The 27,257-nt window shown below is 35.2% G+C and overlaps 4 protein-coding genes across 6 annotated transcripts; 1 reads left to right on the forward strand and 3 right to left on the reverse strand.

The window, feature by feature from the left end:
- Positions 1-386: 386 nt before the first annotated feature.
- Positions 387-3,656, forward strand: LOC127246073 (uncharacterized). Its single transcript, XM_051267270.1, has 7 exons — positions 387-1,065; positions 1,862-1,913; positions 2,020-2,109; positions 2,347-2,411; positions 2,480-2,641; positions 3,043-3,137; positions 3,319-3,656. The coding sequence occupies exons 1-6, from the start codon at positions 445-447 to the stop codon at positions 3,091-3,093; spliced, it is 1,041 nt and encodes a 346-aa protein (XP_051123227.1). The 5' UTR covers positions 387-444; the 3' UTR covers positions 3,094-3,137; positions 3,319-3,656.
- A 442-nt stretch (positions 3,657-4,098) lies between these two features.
- Positions 4,099-13,928, reverse strand: LOC127246071 (putative late blight resistance protein homolog R1B-17). 3 transcript variants are annotated; one of them, XR_007837596.1, is made up of 5 exons: positions 12,830-13,928; positions 5,700-8,340; positions 4,903-4,980; positions 4,683-4,780; positions 4,101-4,575 (listed from the first exon to the last, which is right to left on the reverse strand). XR_007837596.1 is itself a non-coding variant. In XM_051267269.1 (4 exons), the coding sequence occupies exons 1-3, from the start codon at positions 13,651-13,653 to the stop codon at positions 4,942-4,944; spliced, it is 3,504 nt and encodes a 1,167-aa protein (XP_051123226.1). In that variant the 5' UTR covers positions 13,654-13,928; the 3' UTR covers positions 4,099-4,780; positions 4,903-4,941. The 3 variants fall into 3 exon arrangements, 1 of the variants encoding a protein (XP_051123226.1); XR_007837595.1 differs by having other exon boundaries at positions 4,102-4,572; XM_051267269.1 differs by having other exon boundaries at positions 4,099-4,780.
- A 2,558-nt stretch (positions 13,929-16,486) lies between these two features.
- LOC127246177 (putative late blight resistance protein homolog R1A-4) lies at positions 16,487-19,207 on the reverse strand. Its single transcript, XM_051267427.1, has one exon. It carries the CDS (start codon positions 19,205-19,207, stop codon positions 16,487-16,489), a length of 2,721 nt encoding a protein of 906 aa, XP_051123384.1.
- A 4,233-nt stretch (positions 19,208-23,440) lies between these two features.
- Positions 23,441-26,414, reverse strand: LOC127246181 (transcription factor BHLH094-like). Its single transcript, XM_051267431.1, has 6 exons — positions 25,918-26,414; positions 25,534-25,710; positions 25,386-25,451; positions 25,193-25,261; positions 25,023-25,097; positions 23,441-23,846 (listed from the first exon to the last, which is right to left on the reverse strand). The coding sequence occupies exons 1-6, from the start codon at positions 26,209-26,211 to the stop codon at positions 23,718-23,720; spliced, it is 810 nt and encodes a 269-aa protein (XP_051123388.1). The 5' UTR covers positions 26,212-26,414; the 3' UTR covers positions 23,441-23,717.
- Positions 26,415-27,257: the final 843 nt, after the last annotated feature.

Consider the following 27,257-nt stretch of genomic DNA (forward strand, 5'->3'; position numbering starts at 1 on the left):
ATATTAACATTTTATTTTTTAACAATTTCAAATCACATTAAAACATAATTTTAAATTTTAATAATAAATATTAGAGCTTAAGTAGTTTTTTATATATGATATAAATAAGTACTTGTACCATCTCTTAAATTTAAATTTATTTTATTTTAATAAATATTAAAAAACTGATATTTGAATATTTTTTAGAAAAATAATTATGAATAATTAAATTTTTTCAAGAAAGCCCAAACAAACACACTATAGTAATTAGACTGTTATGTTGCCCATTTACATTTATCTGAGCCCATCATTACAGGGCCCAATTATCTTAACTAACTTATCGTTGCAGGCCCATTCAATTAATTATTTTATTTTAATAATAATAATAATAATAATAATAATAATTTTATTTTTGCCTTTCCCTACGGCGATTTCGTCACCGCCGAATCTGCGCTGCCGCAGATCATGGAGGACGAGAAGCTCGCCGCCTACTACGACGACCTGACACGGAGAGGCGGCGGCGCCGCCCGATTTAAGCAAGGACTTGGTTTCTCGTCAGCTACACCATCTTCCGACGATGTCGTTCCCGCCAGAGGCTCCGCGCTCCCAACAACCTCGTCTTTTCTTAGTAGCTTCGTCAAAGCATCGAGTCCTTCCAAAACCGCCGAATTCGAAAAGGAATCGCAGCTCCAATCGATCCAGAAGAAGCTCGGTAAGAAGCCCGTAGAAAAGGAGCGAAGCCGTAGCCCTAGCCGCAAACGGAGCCGAAGCCGGAGCCGGAGCCGTAGTCCTAGCCGAGATAAGCATAAGGAGAAGCGGTCGAGGCGTCGAAGTAGGAGCCGCGATAGGCATTCGAGACGTAGCCGGAGCCGCGATAGGAGGTCGAGGAAGAGGAGCCGGAGCCGGAGCCGGGAATATGACTCCAGGCGGAAAAATCGGTCCAGGAGTAGAAGCAGGAGCGGAGAACGGAACAAAGAGAGGAGTGGAAGGAGACCGTCGCCGGCGGGAAGGAGGCCGGAGAAGAGTAAAAAGGGCGGCGGTGCTGCAATTGATTACCCCAAATTAATCGAAGGTTATGACAATATGGTAATTTTCTGATTTGGGGAATTTGATTATTCTGCATTCTTGCTTTCAATTGAATGAAATTGATGACTCTGTGCTTTGAAATTTGAGTTCTTTACTGGATTCTGCACATTTTTGAGATAATCTGTGAAATTGAAGCTGTAGAAATTAATTGAAGAATGAAAAATCTTGAAAAATCCATAAAAGAGTACAACTGATCTGAAGGTTTTGTTTGTTTCATCTGTTCATTTAGTGCCATACCAATTGTTAATTTGATGTGATGTTTTGGAGTTTCAGATAATTTTTGGAATAGAAGTTTTTGTAGCTTTTAGAAATGTTGAGAACATTAAAAAATGGGAGTATTTGATTTGATGTGTCGTGAGCGAAAATAGTTATTTGATATGAGGTTTCTTGAAAAGTTATTTTTGATGAATATTGTTAAAACTTCCAAAGGTGTTTATGTAAACAGTGTAGATCTTCTACAACATTCATTTCATGGACTGAGTTTTCGTTTAGCATTTTGGCAATGGATCGATTGTTTATCTCGCTTGATGCATTACAATTTGTTGTCGATTGGAGCTGCAATACTGTGTTTGAGATTCTAGTTGTTGAATGGCTACCCCTTTGAACAATGTGATTGTTAGTATGAATCAATTTTCGATTTGGGATTTTTGTTGAGCAAAGAAGAAATCTGTAATCTGTCTACCCCAAAGATTAAAAAAGTACTTGTTTAAGGTGGATCAATCATGTGAATTCAACTAGTTATTACTGGTTAGCTATCTCGAATTTTGGTGATGGCCGAGTTTTTTTGTTGTAATAGACACCGGCCGAAAGAGTCAAAGCCAAGATGAAGCTTCAGCTGTCGAAAACTGGTATCTACCCTCATTCAATTCTTTAGTATTTTCCTTGGAAATCGAGTAGTCCTTTAGCTCGGGCATTTTTCTTGTTAATGGAAATATCAACGTGTTGCTGTTACAGCCGAAAATGATGAAGCAATTGGCCAGGGCACAGGGTGGGAGCGATTTGAATTCAACAAGGATGCCCCTCTTGACGACGAGGAAGTTGAAGGTTAACTTTAATATGCATCCCAAAACAATTATGTTTCCCTGATTGGCTGTGCTAATGAACACATTATATTGAACATTTTACTTCTTCATTGCTATCTTAGAAAACATTTTATTTTCTTTTTCCCTCATATAAAGAAAACAAATACATTTACTTAAAGGATCGTTCTGACAAGCTTTTTTTTTTCTTCGATTTTTTTTGTTGAGTAGTGCAATGACATTGTTTATCACCTATTGGCAGCTGTGGATGATGACTCAGAAGTTGTCAAGCGCATTGGTCAAAGCTTTCGTTTCTCGGCTGTTGAGGTATTTTAGAGTTTGTTTTATAAGAAGCCATTTGTTTTAGAGTCAAATTTTGTTTTAATTTTGTATAGGCAAAACGAGAAGAAACAGTTAAGGTTGCTCATGACGAAGCAATGTTTGGAGGCTCTTCATATCCGCTACCTCCAGAAACAGTCGAGGAAGCAGAAGAAGAGAGCCCCGGCAAACAAAGCATTGAAACTGCCCCTCCTGCTGCTAGTCTCCTAAGTGACCAGGTGAAAATTCTGTATGTTACTTAAATCTGTTTCTCTGTTCATAATATGGCTAAAGGCAATGATATGCATTTATTAGCAACTAAAATCGCATGTGGAACATATTTACCTGTGTTTGTTTTTTGATTTGTTGGACGTTATATATATATTAATGAATCTATCTATTTTTTTTTTTTAAATGGATTTTTGGAATTTTGAATATATTATGCAATTTGGATTTTATATTTCGTGTTTTGGAAATTTGAATTTCAAACAATTTAGTTTGGCTTGGATTAATTTTTTACAAAATTTCGGATTTGGCAGAATCTAAACCATATATCTGAATATTCAGCCTATAAGCGACTAATATGAGTGATCCACAAAGTGATAATTTAATTCTGCTACATTTTGGATTGCCTCGGCAGATTCTGATGAAGCAGCAAGGCTCATGGCGCGATCGTCTCCGTAAACCATGAAGTTCAATGACTACTTACAACCCCATCGCAGCCACTTGTCGCAGGTAATTATTATGTTTAAAATGGTCATGGATTGCATTATGTGCACGATAAGAAGCCGTATCATGATGATTTAGGAAGTATTAGTAAACTAGGCATTCAATTTGCTCTTGGATTAGCAAACTTATGTTTACTCTATGAACAAGATTTGAGAGATCACTTCTGTCCTCCTAAATTTGGTATCAGAGCAATAGGTTATTATCAAATCTCGAAGATTTCGTCTGCTCATACTCTATGCTGTGATTATGGAGCAACAAGACGGGGATTTCTTGATTTCTTTGATGTTTGGAATGTTATTGGTGATGGATATGAAAGTTCACCTCTCAAGATCCGAAAGTACGATGTGTAATTCGAGCAACGAGCTAACGGAAGAAGAAGAAACAATTGATGACTTTGTGAAGCCAAATCAAGGGATCGTGAATATCTAAGGTACTTTAGGGTGTATTTCTTGTTTGAATCTGGATTTAATGCTATATTAATAGGTGTTTGATGTGATATTTTAAATGAAAATCAAATATTTTTTATGTGTGTATTATTGGCGTAATTTACAGTCTATTACTGTCGGCAAAGGACAATAAATAACAAATTCGAAAAATGAAACATACCTTAAATAGAGTCATCAATAGCATCATCGTGTAGACTATGTTTTATCCTGTCTACAATTCCTGTCACTCTTTCGACATCCCTAGAGAACGATAAGATTTCGCTTAGATGATGACAACCGATAGCGACCAATAGCGATCAATTTGAAAGCTTTCGTACCCAGCCTCGTCTTCTTTCGCGACCAATAGCAATCTTTTTGTTGACTATTTTTTCGAGCAATCTTTCGATGTCTTTAAGGATGTTCTTAGCGAATATAGGTGCCAGACTTTCGACTGCTTCGATTTTACTCACGTCATAATGTTTCACAAGTTCCCGCAAGAAATGTTCGCCTTCCTTCACGACCGTTTTATGTTAGCAAGCAAACGGCTAATATTTTTGTCGGGCCTAGTATGATAGCGGCATACAAATCTTCTAACCAAGCAAAAGTTCTACGAATTTATTAAATAAGACAAATACCATAATTATTGTTGCCCCAAAATCGAGCAACTCACAAACAGCAACACCAAACACTTAGATGAACAATAAACTAGTAAATACACAAATCACAAGTTAGTTGTTTGCTCCTGGGGCAGACTACGAATGTTAATCCAGATCGGCTGCGCCAGCCTACATCTGAGGATTCCAACTCAAACGTAATCCACTATCAAAATTATCGGAACTTTGAGATATATGAACATCATATATTTGCGAGAAAATTTTTCATCATGTCATCACCTGAACCACAATCGTCGTATTCAAGCGGTTTCTGAGACATAGGCTAAATGGGCCTCCATAACATTTGAGCTGAAATAACGAAGGCCCAGTCTTCAATAGAAGTCCATCAGACGTCCAGACAATCTGCTGAGATCAACCAAAATCCAACGAAGATAACAACTAGTAACAATCATAAATATATTTTTCAAATCTATATCTTAACAAAAATGAATATGAAGAGTAAAGAAATTTACGAATATTGCATATGATGAAGAAGAAGAATTAGGAGTGATTCCATTCTTCTTGTCTCAATCTTCCATGTCGCCAAATAAAAATCGGTTACCTCCTCAACCTGTCAACGAGATATTATATAAAATGCAGCAGCATAATAATTTCATATTTTCATCGACCAAAAGATCAACAGGAAGATAGAGGAGAAGTTTATCCATGCAAATAGATTTAAGTTTTACGTACCGAAGATCTCTATATTATACTTAGAGAATAGATCCTATGTCAAGATGAAGATTGTGAATTGTCATCCGCGTTTGATTCCTGCATAGAATAATTGTGTTATTATTATCGATTTCTCTATATTATTGATGAGTTGACACATATTACGTACATACGTAGTAATAATTGATTGATATAAATTTATTGTTATAGTTCCGAAGCATATCATACAGGGAAAATCGTAAATAAATGGTTTATGAAAATTGCGCCAAACTTCCTAATTTTTAAAAACTGCATTAGAATAGTTTCAAAAATTGTATGTTTAATCGCATTTTGTCATTAATTAGGCGATTATTCTACACGCGCTTTAACTGTGAAGATAATTTAAGAAATGGTAACTACTAAGCCTCTGTTGACGAAAGAAAGGGTTAAACATAGAATTCTTTAAACTATAAAGAAGTCTCATGCAACTTTAAAACAATGGATTTTACGTAATTTTTATAAACCACGTATAGGTTTTATGCTATTCTGCATGTGTTTTATAAAAAATATCATTATATATATATGTGAATATCATTTTAATTTTTCCAAAGGTATAAGACTAAACAGATAAAATACTTTTATATATATCGGCTATGATACCATGTTAAATGATGTAAATGATCGACTCACATACATATTATTTATTTATTTACTAACGGGAGTCAACCGACAGGCAGTACATCACTATAAATATAGCTCGATGAATGAATCAAATACAAATAGATGAAAAAAAAAAAATGTAATGATAATAAACCAAAAATTTCATGAATGAAATATACCTTAATTAGAGTAGCATTGTCTTCTTTTTTCCCCATTAGTCTCCCCTTTATAAGCTTTGTCTGGTTTGTTAATGTTTCCAAAAGTTTCGAGAAGGATAAGATTTCTTCATCACTTACATCTTCCAAAGATTCCCGCCATAGATACTTCGAATTCATAACTTCTGCTTCAGAGAGAGGAGAGCTTATCACCAAGAAACTCTTAATCTTTGGGATTTTATTTTCAGGATCAACTTCGACGACATCCCCCAAGAAATCGATGGATTCCTCGACCTTTTCCATTAGTTTCATGTTTAGACAATGGTGTCCGAGTTCATACGCCTTCCGGAGAACCTCCCGGACACATGCTAATTCAGACCAAGCTAAACTAACATTCTCTGTCATTGTCGCGACGACACTACCAATTTGATATTCTCGCAAATCTTCATCATTAACAGGCGCTACCTGTCGAATTCTAAGCGAGTCGATATCAATTTGAACTCTTTCGTATCCAGCCTCGCCATCTTCTTCTTTTCCTTCTTTAGTCACCCTTAGCTCATTTTTTATCGACTCTGTTTTTTCCAACAATCTTGCGACATCCTCGAGGATGTTCTTACCAAATATAGGCGTCAAAGTTTCCAAACGTAGCCTACGGATTACAACCTCTGCTTTACGGACAGCCTGAGCCATTATTTCCCTCGACACACCTTCGATTGTTTCGCTTTTACTTAGGTGAAAATGTTTCAAAAATTCCCGCAAGAAATGTATATCTTCCTCGACACCTTCTATTTGTTTTCGGTTTAGAGAGTGGCGGCCATTTTCAGCGATCTTCTCGAGTCTATCATTGAGACATTTTAAATATGCCAAAGATTCGCAAGCAGCCCCTGTCATTCTTGCAGTATGAGTACCAATTTTGTATGAGACGTCGCGAACATTATCAATAACTTCAATTCGAATCTCATTTCCCGCCTCGTATTGTTCCTCCCATATTTGCTTCGCCGAATCAATAACCGAGTCGCGGCAGCTGTCCAACATAATTGTTTGCAACGTTAGTATATCGCCAATGCTCGAAGGGATCTCCTCCAAGAAACGTAGTCTTTGAAGCGTAAGCATTTCAAGAACCGGGAAGTGCGCTGCCTCAGCTCGCCAACACACTAAATCATTATATGCGACGGCTAGTTTTTTCAGACGACGAAATTGTCCTTCAACCAAGTCCCATTCGGATCCTCGGATGCCACCACATATTGAAAGTTTTTCAAGACTAGGCAATGAACCAACAATCGACATATCTTCCCACGTCATTCTGTAGAACCACAACGACAATTCCTTGAGTGACTTAGGGAAGGTCGTGCACACCGAGCTACCACCTATAAATAAAGATTCGAGTTTTTGTAGTCGCGCAAGATTACATAGAGAATAGTTCGATCGTTGCGCTCTCTTTTTATATTCATGACTATAATGAACCTTCAATTTCTTCAAATTCGGGATTCGAGCAATGATTTCCTTTGTACACATGAGATTTTTTATTCCATCTATGGTGTGAAGGTCTTTTAGGACAAGAACATCTTTCTCCTCGATATCAATGGCTATAGGATTAGGTAAAACAACATCACCCGATGATTGAATATCTCTGAGTTGCGGCATCTCCCAAATCTCTCGTGGTAGAACAACATGTGAAGAACCTAAACTATATTTTAAACTTCGAAGATTCCAAAGTAAGTGTAATGTTGAAGGAGACAATACTTTTGCATAATCTAAACTAGCTCGACGCAACTCTATCGGATGAAAAATATCTTTGTCAAAACTATCTATGTAACTTACAGCCTTCACCAAACTAGGCCTCTTAATACGAGAATAAACCATTTTACAAGCTCGGCAAACAAAAAGATTAACTTGTGATGTTGATCCAAATACGTAAAATGGTTTCGAAACATCCATTCCTTCTTTATCCTCGAGTCTTTTAAAACAAAGATTACAATGCATGCCATATCTTGATACTATGTCAACACTTTGCCTCCTAGGAAATCGGAGAAAACATTCTTTGTCAAACTCTCTTAAACAAAGATCCCGTAAAAGATCATGAATGCCACATCGATTTGTATTCCTCCAAAATATTAGATTTCTATCAATGAGACTTTTGACATACTCCATTGCAATATCTTCCAAACTTCTACTCCTTTTTGCTTTAATGAATCCTTCCGCAATCCATAAGTCGGCTAGCTCTGAGACATTAATCCGACTATCTTCAGGAAAAGCTCTCAAATATAAAAAACATGGTTTGAGATGGATAGGTAAACTCTGGTAACTTAAAGATAAAATTCTCATACAATGGTCGTCATCTCCCAAACTAGCAAGCATACTAATATTTTTTCCAACATTCTCCCAATATTTTGCGGTCATGTCAGAATTAGCAAGCAAACGACTAACAACAACAATTTCTAAAGGAAGCCCTCGACAACATTTTGTGATCTCCTTTGCAAAACTCTCTAAATGACGATATGGACAACCCTTTCGTGAAAAGGCATTTTGACAAAATAAATCCCAACTTTCGTTCTCATCTAGAAAATTCAATGAGTAAGGATCATAAGAACCCAAAAAAGCACCGATGTTTGAGAATCTAGTCGTCAACATAATACGACTTCCATTCTCATCGTTTGGAAAAAACCTCCATAACTCATCCCAAGCTCCAGTTGACCACATGTCATCCATAACAATCAAGTACCTTCTACCGAATAATTTTTGGTAGAATCTAGTTCCCAACTCATCTAAACTTTCGTTTTCTCTTGCCTTTCCTTCAAGACCAACTTTAAGGATTTGTTCAGCACTATATTCTTGAGATATAGTAAGCCAGATGCGCAAATCAAAGTGGTTGACAACAAATGAATCATCATAGAGACTTTTAGCGAGAGTGGTCTTACCAATACCTCCCATGCCGACAATTGGGAGAATTTCGAGCTTAGATCTACCTCTGACGAGCTTGTCCCTGATCGTGTTCACATGCTCATCCAGTCCAACCACAACATTGCTGACATATGACGAAGCCGCAGGCGAACCACCAGAAGGAACAAAAACATTGGATTTCTTTTGAGCTTGATTATCCTCCCCTTCTTCTTCAAGCACCGGCAAGTCTTTTTCGATGGAACAAAAGTTTTGGATCAGTGTCTCCATTTCTTCACAGAAAGCTAAGAAGTTCGAAGCATCACTCGTTTCTCCTTGAGATCTTTCATGGAGTAGATGGACCACATGGAAATTGATAGAACCTTCTGCTTCGAATGCAAGCTCAGCCATTTGTCTCCACAAACCTCGAAGCTCGGGGATCTTCCTTTCTGAATGAAGCTCGACAAATTGCAGCAAGGAATCGACATTTTTTTGAAGAGCTTCGACTTGTTTGATGTCAGCTTGAGGGAGATTAAAGCGGGCGCGATAGTGGAGATTATTTAGGACATGAGTAAGAGAAACCAATGATGCATAAGCAGCAACAGCCATGTCTGACTAAAAGCTCTCGATATTGTTTCTGCAACAAAAATGTTCAGATCTGAAATTAAGTTTTATGTTAAGATTAATCATTGGGGTTGGTACTTTTTTTATTATTGACTCCACTTGCCAATATATTATTGATTTGTACATAAAAATATGTTCATCAAGACTCGGGAATCATACAAGTTGAAAATATTTTGTTTGGTTAGGTACATGTACACATGTGGAAGTATCTATTGGTTAGCATGATGTGGATGATTTGAATTCTAATTATTTTGTTTAGCCGTGTTTAAAATATTAACATTTTAAATAAAAGAATAAGGGTTTGATCATAATAAGAATGTTTTTTTTTTTTTTTTTAGGGTATGATTCCAACTGAAAAAATATTACTAACAAACCAAAGATATATTACAATCACTATCTTGTGCAAATTATATTTATTAAGGATGGCAATTCCGACTGAACCTATTTTTTCAGTCCGTTATCTGAACCGGGCTGGGTCGGGCCAGCCCAATTTTTATTTAAAACTTATTATTTTGTTTTTTAATTTCAAATTAATTTAATAAAATTTGTACGTGTAAGCTGAAATTTAACCCACGACCAAATCCAAGCAACTCAAGAGCTTTACCATCATACTACACTTTAATTTTTGTAATTAATTATTTGGTTATTATATATATATAAATATATTAAAATTTAAACATTAAATTTAATAAACTGGGTCCAACGATGAATGGTTCGATTTCCATGGGCTTGGGCACGGCCCGTTTAATTTGCGTCTCGGACTAGACACGATCCAAATAATTCAAGCTTATTTTTTGAGGCCCAAACATATTTTTTTTCGTGTCGGATTCAGATGGAATGTTCGTGCCTAATTTTGCTGACTAGTATTTCTTTCATCAGTTAATTCTTCGGACAAATAGAGACAAAAAATATTGTATGAATATGATGAAAAATTAAATAGGAATAATTGGAAAATGAAAACAAGATTGTGTGTTACTGTGAATGTGTGTTTCTCAGAAAAATAAATACCTTATGATTGAGTGACTCTATCTTCTTCAATTTTGAGGCATTACTAAAATTCCTTTGCTATATTCTAAATATGTCGAAACATATTTCACATCCTTAGAGAAGGACAAAATTTCTTCATCAGTTGCATCTTCCAGAGATCGTCGCCAAAGATGCTTCGAATTCAGATGCTCAGCTGGTATGAGAAGATTTCTCAAGTGAAAACTGTGAACAACATTGATTTCTTGGAGTGTAATTTGAGGATGAACTTCAACAACATCTTGCAGGAAATGGATGGATTCCTCGACATTTTCCTTTAGCTTTTTGTTTAAATGACGATGGCCGAGCTCAGAAGCCTTTCGGAGAACCTCCAGGTTGCATGCTAAATCAGACCAGATTAAACTAGCAGCCTCCGTCATTGTTGCCGTGACAGAACCAATTTGATATTCTCTCAAATCTTCATCCCTGTTAGGAAGTTCCCCTCGAATTTTCAGTGAGTTGATATCATAGGATGTGGCGTCATCATCGGCAACATCATCAATTTGCTCGTCTTCTTTGACTTTCGACAATGCCTTTCTTTTGAAATCTATCTTTTCCAACAGTCTTTCCACATCTTCACGGACACATTTACCAAGTATAGGCATCAAAGTTTCCGAGTGTAGCCTGCGGATCACAGCATTTGCTTTATTGGTAGCCAGGGCTATTATGCTTAGCAAGCTTTCGATTTCTTGGCTTTTTCTTGGGTGAAAAACTTTAACAAAGTCCTTGAAAAAATGGATGGCTTCGTCCGCAGCTCCCATTTGTTCTGTGTTTAGAGAGTGGCGGCCATGCTGAGAAACTTTCTCGAGTGTTTTATGAAGATATATTAAATAAGCCATTGATCGACATGCAGCTCCTGTCATTCTTGCTGTGAAAGTACCAATTTGATATTCGACCTCATGTTCTCTATCAGTAACATCAATTCTAATCTCATTTCCGAACTCGTGTTGCTCCTCCCATATTTCCTTTGCCGAATCAATGACAGACTCACTGCAATCCTTCACAATAATCGATTTCAGTGTTAGTATATCTCCAATGCCGGAAGGGATCTCCTCCAATAAACGTAAATTTGTAAGTCGAAGCCTCTCAAGAATAGGGAAGTGCACCGATTCAGCTCTCCAACACACTAAATCATTATTGCTAATGTCCAATTCTTTCAGGCGACGAAATTCCCCTCGAACAGGCTCCCACTCTGACCCCTGCACGCCACCGGATATCCTAAGTGTTTCAAGACTCGGCAGCAAACCGACATATCTTCCCAAACCATTCTACAATTCTTTAAAGGCAAATGTTTGAGCTAATTAGGGAAGGCCATCTTCTCCGAAGAATCTGTTATAACTAGAGTTTCAAGTTTCTGTAGCTGCTCAAGATTACATAGAGAATAGTTCATCTGTTTCACATCGCCCTCAGATCCATCTTTATAATAAACGTTCAATTCCTTCAAATATGGGATCCGATCAATGATTTGTTTGGAACAATTGAAATTACAGATTCCATGTACGGTGTGAAGGTCATTCAGGACAATGAAATCTCTTCCATTAATATCAGTGGCTATAGGATCAGGTAGATGAACTTCGAGTCTGTATGAACATCCAATCTCTCTTAGTTGTGGCATCTCCCATATCTCTGGAGGAAAATCCTTAATTGATGAGTACGAAATGAAGAAAGTTTGAAGATTCCAAAGTAACTTTAATGTTGAATGAGAAAATGATTTCATCCACGATATATAAATACAACGTAATTCTATTGGCGGAAAATGTTTCAAGTCAAAACCACCATCGTAATTCACAATCTCCACCAAATTATGTCTTTTAATATGGGAATACAACATAGTACAACCATCGCATACAAGAGGATTAACTTGTGACGATAATCCAAATATATGACATGGTTGCACTATATGCGTTCCTTCTTTGTCCTCGAGTCTTTTTTGACAAAGAGTACAGTGCAAAACTCTTCTAGACCATGTTTCAACATGTTGCCTTCTAGGAAATTGGAGAAAACATTCATCGGCGGACTCTCTTAAACAAAGATCCCGTAAAAGATCGTGAATGCCGCATCCATTTTCATCCCGATCAAATATTAGATTCCTATCAATGAGGCTTTTTACATACTCCTTTGCAATAGCTTCTAAACTTCTATTACTCGTTGATTTAATGAATCCTTCAGATATCCAAGACTCAATTAGCTCTGAGACTTCAATTTCACTATCTTCAGGATAAACTCTCAAATACAAAAAACATAGTTTGAGATGAATGGATAAACTCTCGTAACTTAAAGATAGTATTTTTTTACAATGCTCTTTATCTTCCAAATTAGCGAGTGAGCTAATATGATTTGCAACATTCTCCAAATGTTTCACCGTCATGTCAGAATTGGCAAGCAACCGGCCCACAACAACAATTTCTAAAGGAAGCCCTCTGCAACATTTTGCAATTTTCTGTGCAAGCTTCTCTAAATGACCCGGACAACCAGTTGGAGAAAATGCATTTTGACATAATAAACTCCAACTTTCATTCTCATCTAAAAATGTTAATCGATAAGGATCATGAGAACCCAAAGAAGCAGCCATGTTTGAGAGTCTAGTCGTCAACAAAATACGGCTTCCGTCCTCATTATCTGGAAAATACCTCCGTAACTCATCCCAAGGTCCAGTTGACCACATGTCATCCATAACAATCAAGTACCTTCTACCGAATAATTTTTGGTAGAATCTAGTTCCCAACTCATTTAAACGTTCGTTTTCTCCTGCATTTCCTTCAAGACCAACTTTAAGGATTTGTTCAGCACTATATTCTTGAGATATAGTAAGCCAGATGCGCAAATCAAAGTGGTCGACAACAAATGAATCATCATAGAGACTTTTAGCGAGAGTGGTCTTACCAATACCTCCCATGCCGACAATTGGGAGGATTTCGAGCTTAGATCTACCTCTGACGAGCTTGTCCCTGATCGTGTTCACATGCTCATCCAGTCCAACCACAACACTGCTGACATATGATGTAGCTGCAGGCGAACCACCAGCAGCAACAGAAGCATAATTGGATTGCTTTTGAGCTGGAGCATCTTCCCCGACTTCTTCAATCACCGGAAACTCTTTTTCAATGGAACAAAACTTTTGGATCAGTGTCTCCATTTCATCACAGAAAGCTGAGAAGCTTGAAGTATCACTCGTTTCTCCTTGAGATTTGGCATAGAGTAGATTGGCTACATGGAAGTTGATGTCACTTTCTGCTTCAGCGGCAGCCTCAGCCATTTTCCTCCACAAACCTCGAAGCTCAGGGATCTTCCTTTGGGAATGAAGCTCAACAAATTCCAGCAAGGAATTGACATTTTTCTGGAGAGCTTCAACTTGGTTGATGTCAGCACGAGGGATATTAAATCGGGCGCGGTAGTGGAGATTGTCGAGGACATGAGTGAGAGAAACCAAGGATGCATAAGCAGCAACAGCCATGTCTAATCAAAGCTGTGGATATTGTTTTTGCAGCAAAACTCAGTGAGAGATTGATTCTCTGATTTGGATTGAAGAGAAGTAATTTGGAGGTGTGGTCAATGTTTATCACAAATCAAATGGATGTAAATGATCTTAATACTTTTGCCATTATTCAGCATTCACCCCACTTGTCATTTATCATTGATTTTTTCATCAAACTTTTATTTATTTAAGAATTCATATGTCGTAGACTTTACAATCAATGTAACAACAAATCAACACGGTTTAGTAAATAATACAGCTTTTGATTAATTTCACAAGTTAGGACTAGGAGTATTAATAGTTAGGTATTGTTATGTTTATTAACTAGTAAACCCTGAAAGAACAAATCAAAGAAAGTGTATATCAAGAAAACCAAGTGTGGCCAAGTTGGTGTGGGGTGGGCAAATTTATAACCGTAAGGTCATGAATTCAAATTATGTCGAGGTCTTCTCAGTTGAACCTGTCATAGAGAGTTTGTTTAACACAAATCACAAATTAAAAATTACAAAGAAAAAAGACTTGCCATAATTAACCCGTATCAACTAATAGAAAATTAACAAAAAAAATGTAGAGGATTCGGCAATAAAATGATCTTTATTTCTTGATTATTATTATATACAAAACTATTACAATACATAAATATGTAAAATGAAATTCTTTTATTTCTTGATTATTATTTCAATCTAAGCATCGAAATCCCAAAACATCTATAATGGATTTAGAAGCAAAAAACACACAAAATATTTACAATTTGGGAAGGAAGAATAGGAACAACAAGAATGCAACACTTTGGGACAAAATTTCTATATTCTTCATTGCATTGAAAAGTCCATACAATATATATAACAATATCATCTAGTATAATGAGAAATTGTCATAAATATACAAGAAAACTATTGATTGGCTCTATAATATTTAAATATATAAATAAATAAATAATTTGTATCCCAACCAGTTTAAACTTTTAGGAGAAGTATTGTCCCCAAAGGGATTCGACCTTGACAAACCATCCATTATCAATGAATCATAAAAACTAGGGGTGGACACGATTTGGATATATGCAAATATGCAGGTATTTGATATCCGAACCGAACCGAACAAATACCCGAAGCCGTGAACCGTATTCGAACTGAAAATTTCGGTTAACCGAAAATGTTTGCAATATTTGTAAATTATTCCAACCGAACTGAAATTAAAAAATAATATATTAAAAATTAATTAAAATTCTAATTAAATCAAAATATTTGCAAATATTTCAAATATCCGAACCGAAACCGAACAGTAACCGAACCGAAACCGAATCGAATATAACTATTAATATAAAATTTAAAATATAATAACATAAATATATAAATATATTCGGTTTGGTTACCGAACCGAAAAAAATATCAAAAACCGAAACCGAACCGAACCGAGCAAATATCAAATATTCAATATTTGTATTCGAACCGAATTTGCTCTGTTAACCAAAAATCCAGTTCGATTCAGTTCGGTTCAACAGTTCGGCAGTCCGGTTCGATTGTTTTGCCCACCCCTAATAAAAACAACCTTAAACATGTTTGGAGAAATTATCCAACTTCAATAGTTCAAATACAGGATTAAATTTTGAACAACACAGAAAAATTAATGATCCATTTTCTCCTATTGTTTCTTAATATATATGCATAAATCAAAATGGTCAACAAGAAGCAAAAAAATCATAGAAACTTTTAGTCGTACTAGTGGTCTTACCCATCATTTCCACATGCCGATCAATTCCTATAACAAAATTAAATGAAAACAAGATACATACACATGATAATTGAGAATTTGATGATGAGTTTGACGAATCTACGTTTGAGGGGCAGTCAATATTTTTACTAATATATTTCTTTAATAATAATTTGAAGAGAATACGCACAAGTATATATACATGTTAAAGTAAAACCCTTGTAAGTACGAAAGTAAAATTTTCAGGAAAGAAATCAGCCTTTTTCACAAATATACCTTATTCATCTTTATCAGAATCATAATCTTCTTGATCATAAACAGTACAGTCTTCTCCTTCTTCATCGTCAACAGAAATACAGTCTTCTTCTTCATCAGTATCGATTTCCCTTTTTTGTGCGAACAATATCATTAAGCATATGTTGTTTGCCATCCCTTCCACGTCTCTCAAGATGAATTCGAGATCTTCATCGTCTACATTGTCAAGAGATTGCCGCCAATGTTTGAAATGCAGATAGTTTGCTACATCAAAGCTAGTGCCGAATTTCCATGATAAACTCTCGAGTTCTTGGATTTGTCTTTCAGGATGAACTTCGACAACATCCTGCAAAAAACGGATGGATTCATCGACATTTTGCATTTGCTTTATGTTCAGATGACGGCGGCTGAGTTCATAAGCCTTCTTTAGGAGCTCCAGGATGCAAGCTAATTCAGACCAAAGTAAACTAGCAGCCTCTGCCATTGTCGCGGTCACAGAATTAATTCGATACTCTCTCAAATCTTCATCAGTAACAGGCCTCTCCAAAATGATTCTCAGTGATTCGACATCATTATCGATAACATCAATTTGAAAACTCTCGGCTTGTTCGCTTCTTTCTCTTCCTCTTTAGCTACCGATAACTCCCTCTTAATGAAGTCTATTAGCTCCAACAATCTCCCCACATCTTCGAGGATGATGTTATCGAATATAGGCGTCAAAGTTTCCAAATGTAGCCTGTGAACCACAACCATTGCTTTATGGACAGCCTGAGCTATTTCTCGCGACAAATTTTCCATTTCTTGGCTTTTATTTGGATGAAATACTTTGATAAAGTGCTGCAAGAAATCAATGTCTTCTTTCAAAGCTTCTATTTGTTTTTTGTCTAGAGAATCGCAGCCAAGTCGAGCAACCTCCTCGAGTCTTTTGCTGAAGATATTTTAAAGTAGCCAAAGATTCACAAGCAGCTGCCGTCATTCTTGCCGTACAAGTACCAACTGTATATGAGACGTCGCCTAGATTAATAACACGAATAGTAATTTCATTTCCTACCTCAAATTGCTCCTCCCAAAGTTTCTTCACCGAATCAATGGCAGAGTGGCTGCAATCATCCAGCACAATTGATTGTAATGTGTGTATATCTCCAACACTTGAAGGGATCTTCTTCAATGACTTCAAACTAGTAAGTCGAAGCTTCTCAAGTTTGGGAAAGCTTGCGGCGCCAACTCTCCAATGCACTAAATAATTACGTTGCATTTTCAGTTTTTTCAGGCGAAGAAATTCCCCGACCCCCGGCTTCCACTTCAATCCTTTTATGGGACCATATATCTCAAGTGTTTCGAGATTAGGCAATAAACCAGCATTCGACATATCTTCCCATGACATTTCACAATTCGTCAAAGACAAATTTTTGAGTGAATTAGGGAAGCTCATGTTCTCCGAGGAAAAGCTTAATGATAGTGATTCAAGCTTTTGTAGTTGGTCAAGATTACATAGAGAAAAGTTCGATTTTTCCATTCCCTCCTCATTGTCATAGTCATATACAACACTCAAGTTCTTCAAATTTGGGATTCGATCAATGATTTCCTTGGTAAACTTCACATTACGCATCTCATCAATCGTGTGAAGCTCATTTAGGATAAGAAAATCTTTCCCCTCAATATCAGTTGTTATAGGATTTGGTAAAAATAATTGATCCGAAGATCGAATCACTCTAAGTTGTGGCATCTCCCAAATATCTGACCGCAAAACTACAAGTGTAGAGTCTAAATCTATCCTTAAATATTGAAGATTCCAAAGTAAATGTATTGTTGAAGGAGACAACAATTCTTTTGCATCTAAATTAACATGCCGTAATTCTATTGGCTGCAAAATTTCTTCTTCGTCGTAAATTGCTATCCTTACAAAACAATGTCTTGTAATATGCGAGTACGTCACGTTACAAGCATCACAAATAGAAGGATTAACTCGTGACGACGATTCAAAGATATAAGATGGTTTCAAAACATGCAACCTTTCGCTGTCCTTGACTTTCTTACAACAATGATTACAAACAATGCCTTTTACTAACCATTCATCAACACTTTGTACTCTTGGAAACCGGAGAAAATGTTCTTTGTTAGACTCTTTTAAACAAAGATCCCGCAAAAGATCATGAATACCACATTTATCATCACCACTCCTAAATATAAGATTTCTATCGATAAGACCTTTTACGTACTCACTCCCAATATCTTCTAAATTTCTACCATGGACTGGTTTAATGAATCCTTCAACAATCCATAAGTGAATTAGCTCCGAGACGAAAATCATCCTATCTTCAGGAAATACTCGCATGTATAAAAAGCATAATTTGAGATCAATGGGCAAATTCTCATAACTTAAAGATAGGATACTCATACAATGATCGTCGTCTCCCAAATCAACAAGTGAACTAATATTTCTCGCAACATTCTCCCAATGTTTTAGAGTCATATCAGAATTTGCAAGCAAACGGCCAACAACAACAATTTCTAAAGGAAGGCCTCTGCAACTTTTTGCGATATCCTTTGCAAACTTCTCCAAGTGACCATATGGACAACCCCTTAGTGAGAAAGCATTTTGACAAAATAAACTCCAACTTTCATTCTGATCTAAAAAGATTAAATGATAAGGATCATAAGATCTCAAAGAAGCAGCCATGTCTGAGAGTCTAGTTGTCAACAAAATACGACTTCCATCTTTATTGTTGGGACAGTACCTCCGTAAATCATCCCACGCTTCAGTTGTCCACATGTCATCCATAACAATCAAATACCTTCTACCGAATAATTTTTTATAGAATCTAGTTCCCAACTCATCTAAACTTTCACGTGTTCTATTTTCTCCTACTTTTTCGTCAAGACCAACTTTAAGAATTTGTTCCACACTATATTGTTGAGATATGGAAAGCCAAATTCGTAAATCAAAGTGATTGACAACAAATGAATCATCAAAAACACTTTTAGCCAAAGTAGTCTTACCAATGCCCCCCATGCCAACAATTGGGAGGATTTGGAGATCAAAACTACCTCTGATGAGCTTGTCCCTGATCTTATCCACGTGCTCTTCTAGTCCCACAATGACATTGCTGACATATGAAGAACCTTCAGACGAACCACCGGCACTAATAAAAGCATTGGATTGCTTTTGAGCTTCATTATCCTCCCCGTCTTCTTCAATCACCGGCAATTCTTTTTTGATGGAGCAAAGCTTTTCAATCAGTGTCTCCATTTCTTCACACAAAGCTGAGAAGCCTGAAGCATCACTTTTTTCTCCTCGATATCTCAAATTTAGTAGATTACCTACATGGAAATTGATGGCACTTTCCGCCCCGGTGGCAGCCTCAGTCATTTGCCTCCACAAACCTTGAAGCTCAGGGCTCTTCCCTGTGGAATGAAGCTCGAGAAATTGCAGCAAAAAATTGACATTTTCCTTGAGTGCTTCGACTTGTTTGATGTCGGCACGAGGGAGATTAAAGTGGGCACGATAGTGGAGATTGTCGAGGACATGAGTTAGAGAAACCAAGGATGCATAAGCAACAACAGCCATGCCTAATTATTAATGTGTATATTGTTCTTTTCAGCAAAATTAACTCAGTGAGAGTTTCTCCAATTTGGATGGAAGAGAAGTAATGTGGATGTAATTATATAGTGATCTTAATACTTTTATCAGTATTCAGTATTCAGCCAACTTGTCATTTATTATTGATTTCTTTATAAAAACTTGTTTATTTATTCCTATGTCATAGACTCAGCAATCAATGTAACACTCAATCAATCGTCATAAAAAAACAAAAAGGAAAAGAAAGTAACACTCAATCAACACGGTTTAGTAAATATACAGCCTTTGATTCCACAAGTTGAAAGTATTATATTTAGTTAGGTATTGTAATATTTATTGACTAATAAACCTGAAAGAACAAATCAAAGAAAGTGTACAACAAGAGAATCAAGTATGGTCGTGAGGTGATGAATTCAAATTATGTCGAAACTGTCGCACAGAGTTTGTGTAACACAAATCACATATTATAAATAAGAAGACTCAGCCATTACGAGTATCAACTAACAGAAAATAACAAAAATAATGTGGAGGAATTGACAATGAAAATACTCTTTATTTCTTGATTATTATTATATACAAAAACTATTACAATATATAAATATGTATAATGGATAAGCATAATATATATCACTAATTTATTATTCAATATTCACTCAATCATATTTTAATACAAAATATATATCACACTTTATTATTCGATCACAAAACTAATATTAAATAATTCTCAAGTAATATCGTAATTAAGCTCCAACATCAATTTTAGATGGTTGGAAACCTCGAGCCAAGAACTCGAGGAGTAGAACTCACTAAGAGAAACAAACACTGAATTTGGGAAGGAAGATTAGGAATGAATGGTTACGATTCAAAACCTCAAAACTGATTCGGTGCATGACATATATAATGGATTTAGAAGCAAAGAGCACAGAAAATATTCATGATTTGGGAACGAAGATTAGGGATGACAAGAATACAAAACTTTCGAAAAACTTGCAATAAATATCTCGTACTAAAGGTCAATTATCACTATTGTCTTTTTAATCGGCAAAATATATGTTGCAGGTGTCACTTTTTCGCAAGGCCGCGCATCAAGTTAACGACTGATACAATCTCACGTGCAAATTATGCTATGGGGGAAAAAATCGTAAAAAAGTGACAATTGTGGAATATATTTTGTCAATGTGACAATTAAAAGACAAGAGTAATAAATGTTCGTTTATGATCCTAAAACGCTTAGATATATAAATTTAAAAAAAAAACGTAAATCCGTTTTTAGACTAAGAATTTGAGAATTTGCTTCATCTAAAATGACTAAACAAACCAACCATCGTTATTAGTTTGTTCATCTAAGATCATTTAGGACCCTAATACTAAAAAACATATACTCAGCTTTAGATTCAGAATTACGGTTAATGTGAAATGACCAAACAGACCAACAAATGATATTATTTTGTTCATCCGAAATCATTTAGGGCTGCAAAAATCTTAGACTCTAAAAAAATATACATTCATTTTGAGAATAAAAACATGGTTAATATGAAAAAACCAAAGAAACCAATGACTTAATCGGGTATTGCATGTCTTAATCGGGTTCATTGTATAAGGATAGACTTTATTTGGATTCGGACCCGATTAATTAATATTTTAATGATATGTAAGAAAAAAAAATTCTAACAATATAATGATATTATAAATATTTTTTTTATTTGTCTTATTTCTTTTATTATTTTATTATAATATTTTTTTAATAAAACACATAAATTTTTATATATGTGGGTCCGGGTAAGGTTTACGTTCAATTTTGAGTTGAATTTTTAAGAATTGTAAATATATTTTTGGATCCATCGAATTTTATCGAGTATATCTCGAGTCAGATCGGGTATAGTCAAGTCTGATTCATGTCTTGTATTCGATTTGTAATATCCTGGCCTATAAGCCACGCAAACCGGACGTACCATAATTAGGCTACCCACAAGCACAAAGTCCTTCTAGCGTGCTTATCACATCTAGACCTGATTCATACTCGATCCATTGACATTCTTAACAAATCCTATGAAACAAACTTGACTAAAAATATGTTTGCGGAATTTGAACCAATAAACTTGCGGTCACAAGCCAAGATACCAACCCTTACTTGGCAATTCATTACTTGTATTAAAAGTTAATTTATGAACTACAAGAGATAGGACAAATGGTATGCGAAAATTATAAGATAAAACAAGTTCATTGACAAAATATTTACTAATATCTTGTCACATGCTTGAAATTATCAAGGAAAAATACTTATTTTATATATTTGTCAAAAATTTCAAATAATTACAAGTTGAGACGTGCCTATATAAATTGATTTATTTTACATATTTGCATCATATACTAATTTATATTATTTTGATTATACTAAGCTGTACGTTTGTGAATTATTAATTTGAATTTTACTATTCAATAATTTTTTAAAAAATAATAATTAAAGCAAACTTATATTTTTATAATATTTTAATGTTAATCTAATATTAAAATATTATATCAATACTTTCTCTTTTTTTATCATATCAAATAAATATTTTAATTAAAAATTTTATTATTCAAAATTAAAAAATTATTAGACTGGGTTTTTCTTATGTGTTAGAGACCCTACAATTTGTTAGAATTCAAAAAGGTTTGAGCCCATATTTCTTTTATAATGGAAATTCGTAACTGCTATTATTCGAGTACGTTTTGGATAAATTATGATCTAATCTAATAGCGTACAAATTAGACCCGATGATAATTAGACAAATCACATTAAACAAACATGCAAGATATGATTTTTTTTTTTCAACTCAGTCGGATCAACTATCTTCATCATCTTAGATGTCTTCAAATATCGATGAATCTTCACTAATTTAGTTGTTTGGATTCTTTTAAATCGGGTTGATTGATTTTTTTGTGAGTTGTTTTATTAAATGGAGAGCTCTTTTGCAATTAAAGTTTGATTCTATAATTGGATGTGAATTTTTTTTCTTTTTAATAGTTTGTGTTCATGTTTATTGATTGTATGAATTTATTGATGTACTCACTCCGTCCACAAAATAAGTATACATTTACTTTTAGCGCGGAGATTAAAGAATAATAGTATTTTAATTACAGTGGGTAGGTAAAAGTAGTGAAATGACATTTTTGCCTTTACTTTTTTGGTATAAAAGTAACGATGTGATGTAAAGTAGGAATATTTGTGGAAAAAATTGGGTATTTAATGAAATTGTTACTTTGTAATTGGTCGTCCCAAAATAGAAACATGTATACTTTCTAGCTTGACGGAGGGAGTATTTGATTTCTATCTTGCATCGGATCTTAGTACAAACTGTTAATATAATCAGTTAGTCAAACTAACTAATAGAATCAATTAACATCTAACAACTAATTATTAAATACTCTTAAATAAAATAAAATAAAACAAATAGTTAATATAGAGAAAATTGTCCAAAATCCATCTGTAGTTTAATAGAGTGTATGTAATACTCGTCAATAATGTTGTTTCGATGAAGTGTGTCAACTTTGGCATTCACATACCCGTGTCACTTATGCTTTTTTAAGTGTAGACGATAGGAAAGTTTAATGCAATATTTTGAAAATTATGATGAAGTATTATCCAATTTTTAAATCACATGAAAGAATTACTTTGTTTGGAAAATTTTTCCCCAAATACACTATTTATCCTATTTTTTTTCTAAAACATATGAAATCAAATACTTATTTTTTATTTTTTATATTATATTAAAAATCAATTTTACATTCAAAACATCACATCAATACCTATTTATATCACATCAATACTTATTTATATCACATCGTATAACTAATCAAATTCAAAATTTTTATTATTCAAATCTCAACTCAAAATCCAAACCTCCGAACAAACACACCCTTGAAAATTCCAAATTACAAGTGAATTATAGATAATTTCGTCAAAAACTAAATCAACAACTCAAACTCAAACAAAAAATTCAGCTCGTATCTTTTAGCAAACGAACACAACCCGAACTAAAACATAAAAAAAAAAAAAAACTTGGCTAAATTAGGCTTTGTTTACGGGACCAAAAGCAATAACTTTACCCTAACACAAACAAAAAAATACTTCTCGCTAAATAAAAAAATTCAACTCGTATCTCTTAACAAACGAACAACCCAAAAATGTGAAAAAACTCGGCTCGATTCGGCTCTTTTTATGGGACCAAAAGAAGTAACTTTACCCTAACACATATCAATTTTGCACATAAAAATGTCACAGAATTTCAGCACCGTTCTTACAAATTAGTTTTTTTTAAATAATTCTTTTTTTCTAAAAAAGCATAATATATTTGGAATAACAGCAAACTACTCTTCTTACAAGAAGACTGCTTAAAATTACGACAATACATAACCAACCTATCCAATGTTATATCCTCTGCTCTGCTAAATCAACTTCTAAGGATCCTGCCTTCATACCAGAATATATTTTTCCGAGTTTTCGGCGTCGGTGGGGTCACGACGATCTTTCGAAGCCACTGCCGATGTGCATTTGGAGCCACTCTGCTTGCGATCCCCGGGCAAAATCCCTCGGCGTTTGTGGCCCGAATATCAATCCGCTGGGATCAAACGGCGGCGGCGCTAGCTGCAAGAACATGTTTTCAAGTGACAATATGTAGATAGAGTTTGCAAGTCGATTTCAAATATCAGCAAGTTTTAAAGTAGCCATTAAGTTAAAATGAAAATTATAGATGTCCACTTATTGCAAAAACCGCGAAATGAATTTATGGATATTGAATGTAATAATAATTGGCGATAATCGGGGCGCATTGGAACCATGGCTTCATATGTTCGAAAGTAAAAAGTCTATAGCATCAAGCCCAACGATCTATCATATATGTTCGAGAAGGATAAAATCGGCGTGCATTGGAACGATGGCTTCATATGTTCGAAAATAAAAATAACCAAATTTCTTATTTTTACGAGCCTGATATTGATAAATCCGCAAGTCTACAAATTTATTTCAGCCAATTGAACCTTTTTTGAACTGTTTCTTTCTAAGAACCAAAAAGATTTGCACCAAAATAACATATATGAAGTCTATAGCATCAAGCGCAAACAATCTATCATATATGTTCGGAAGGACAATGGATCATTCCCGTGTATCACTTATCATAAACAAAAATTGATTCTTCGAGGGCGAACTTTACTAACCTTAGATTTGGCGATTTCGGCAATTAGTTCATATTTCTTCACATTGTAGGCTATAAAGAATTATTACGAGACTTATTAAAGAATCTATCTCCGAATAAGTTACTTCACCATTTTGTCTTAAAGCATCGAGCAATCCTGGCATATACTCAAGTTCTTGTCTCTACATTTTAAGCGATGTAAATGATATAATCCAAGTATTCTCATAATGCCAAAAAACGATTCCGACAGAATCTTAGGAAAGTGCACTTTTAACGTCTAATTCAAAACCAAATTATTCCCGAAAGAGATGTGAGGAAGGTTAATGGTGGTACGAATTCGACAAAATAAAGATGATTAGGCACAAAAGTTTTAGCCATTATGTTCAGTCATTTTCCAGCCATTTTCTAAGTCGAAGAATCGAACCTAATTAGTTGTTCCACTTCTCTAAAGAACCATCAATGTCAACATTTTGTTAATGATTTCGATACTTTTCTACGCAGCAAGAAAAAAGAACAAGCTCAATTAAACCAAAACGAGCAATCAGACATAATGAACCAAAATTTACGAACAAGGAACACGGCATAATCATTAGAATAAATTTACTTGATCATATGCGATTGCGACTTACATCTTTGGAAGGAGGAAACCCTTCGACTGCAGGAGTCAGCCTCGAATTAACGGCTTCAAGCTTCATCGACAAAAACTGGAGCAGCCATCGAAGAACACATGATTTGAATACAACAGAAATGTTTCGGCAACAATTTATCACTCAGAAATGAAAGCCCACACGATCTATACCTCGACTTGGTGCTGCAGCGACTGAATATAATTGATGATTTCATCAAGAACAAGAGCTTTTCCGATGACCTAAAATAATTGAACATCAGATTCATCCTCTTTACACTTCAACCATTAATGAATCCAAATGATGCAAAACAACAATCTATACATGATCCAATTATGGCGAAAAGGTTCGAGCAAATTGACTCACCTTGTTACATCCCGGAACCAAATCCTGAAGGATTTTCATCCTCTCGCTGATCTTCTCCCTCCGAGCCTGAAAACGAAGAATTAATCGAAGCAATAGTGAGCTACAGTACAGAAGAATTGAGCATTTGTTGAATCGAGATGAGAATTACTCTTTCAGCAAGACTATGGCTATCAGTTGCCTGTCCCCTTCGTGCTCTGACATGAATGTAGTCCTTTGGTGGCTCTGGTTTGGTCTTCTCCTCAATCGGCTTCGAATTCGTCCCTGAATTAGCTTCAGCTTCCGATTTCGATCCTGACGGCTTCATCCGTTTGAGATCCAGCTCGTTCTGGTGCAATTAATCAACAATTGTAAATGAATGATTAAACAACTGAATCTGAATTCAAACTCCAATAACAATTCTGCATCAAACAATTGCTTCTAAATCGAGAATCGATTGTTGAATTTCAACCAAATATTTTGACAAACAGCTTTAAATCAACAATAAGAAGAGGAAAATCAATCAAATCTTCGAGAAACAGAGTCAATGTCCCACCAAATCGTGATTAGCGCTGCTGGTGGAGACGAGCTTGGAAGAGCTATTATCGTCGCAGGAGGTTCTAGAATCTCTCCTCCTCTTCCCATTCCCATTCCCGCTGTGCTCCGTCACCGTCGACTCCTCCAACGAGCCATCTCCTCTGCCTCCTCCGCCGCCCAAACTCCCCATTCTAAGCCCCAACACTCCGCCTTCCCCGACACTTGTCGGGAACGACAACAGTCCAGCAAGGCTGTACGACGACGGATTCGACGCCGCAGTGAAGGATGCCTCGTTTACCAATGGCGGATCCATTTTTCTGATTTCTTCACCGCCTGCAAACAATTGCGGCGTTATCCAGCAACCCTATATGAACAGAGAATGTAGGAAGTGAGCAGAGTGAGATTGAGGAGTATGGGGTTGATATAAAGGAGAGAAAAATGGCCAGTGAGAGTGAAAGTGCAGTGATGGAACGTAGAGAGAGAGAGAGAGAGAGGAAGAAGATGGAGATGGAGATGGAGATGGAAGGGGGGAGAAGAAGGGGGTGGGGTAACGTGCGCAGTGCGCCTACGGCGTATGTTAGAGGATGGCCCAAGGAAGGGTGTCATTTCATTTTCAACCATTTCTCCTTTACCTTTTTTAACTTTTGGCCCATTTTTAGTGGTCAGCAGTAATTTGGTTTTTTATCTCTCCTCACCATTACCATTTATATATATTTATATTTATATTTATATATATTTTATTATTATTATTTCACTACAATATTGTAATTTAATTTTGAGTACCATTTTTTTAAATTAAAATTATGAAATATTTTAATAATTTATTTATGTAAAATAAAAACTTAGATCTTATTTTCCGAGATTTTGACTTTTTTTTAAAGAAATATGATGTCTTTTAAGTGTAAAAAAAATACTTTTACAGAAAATTATGGTAATTGTATAATTAAAAAAAAAACCCTTTAATTGATTTTTATAAAGAACTACCTCCGTCGTAAGTACCGTGTCGTGTTGCTGTACTGTAGACACGATATTTTAGGAGGGATATAATTAGTAGATAATTAATAATGTATTAGTGAAAATAATTATTCTATAATATAAATAATTATAAATTAAGATTAAAATATTTAATTAGTTTAATTAAAAAAATTTTAAAAAAATAAAAAATTTAAAATAAGATTAAAGTGTGTAATCATTTTCAAAAAAAAAAAAAGTGACAGCGTACATAGGACGGACAGAAACGGCAACATGAAAATAGTATGTGGGACGGAGACAGTAATTTTTTATATCTCATTTTTTCTCATTTAAGTGATTCTAAAATAACTATTTGGATCTCATTTTATATGTTTTTTTTTAACTTTT

The sequence above is a fragment of the Andrographis paniculata genome, unplaced genomic scaffold, assembly GCF_009805555.1.
Source record: "Andrographis paniculata isolate CXL003 unplaced genomic scaffold, ASM980555v1 Contig26END, whole genome shotgun sequence".
Lineage (NCBI taxonomy): Eukaryota > Viridiplantae > Streptophyta > Magnoliopsida > Lamiales > Acanthaceae > Andrographis > Andrographis paniculata.

Excerpts from the sequence above, each read along its gene's own strand:
- LOC127246073 (XM_051267270.1), top strand. The coding sequence starts at position 445 with ATGGAGGACGAGAAGCTCGCCGCCTACTACGACGACCTGACACGGAGA. Across the intron at positions 2,110-2,346 it reads TGACGACGAGGAAGTTGAAG|CTGTGGATGATGACTCAGAA; the intron begins GTTAACTTTAAT and ends ACCTATTGGCAG. Across the intron at positions 2,642-3,042 it reads CTAGTCTCCTAAGTGACCAG|ATTCTGATGAAGCAGCAAGG; the intron begins GTGAAAATTCTG and ends TTGCCTCGGCAG.
- LOC127246071 (XM_051267269.1), bottom strand. The coding sequence starts at position 13,653 with ATGGCTGTTGCTGCTTATGCATCCTTGGTTTCTCTCACTCATGTCCTC. Across the intron at positions 8,341-12,829 it reads CCTTGGGATGAGTTACGGAG|GTTTTTTCCAAACGATGAGA; the intron begins GTATTTTCCAGA and ends TGAGTTATGGAG. Across the intron at positions 4,981-5,699 it reads ACAATGCTACTCTAATTAAG|GAATCAAACGCGGATGACAA; the intron begins GTATATTTCATT and ends TATTCTATGCAG.
- LOC127246177 (XM_051267427.1), bottom strand. The coding sequence starts at position 19,207 with ATGGCTGTTGTTGCTTATGCATCCTTGGTTTCTCTAACTCATGTCCTC.
- LOC127246181 (XM_051267431.1), bottom strand. The coding sequence starts at position 26,211 with ATGGATCCGCCATTGGTAAACGAGGCATCCTTCACTGCGGCGTCGAAT. Across the intron at positions 25,711-25,917 it reads GCAGCGCTAATCACGATTTG|AACGAGCTGGATCTCAAACG; the intron begins GTGGGACATTGA and ends TAATTGCACCAG. Across the intron at positions 25,452-25,533 it reads GCCATAGTCTTGCTGAAAGA|GCTCGGAGGGAGAAGATCAG; the intron begins GTAATTCTCATC and ends CTTCGTTTTCAG.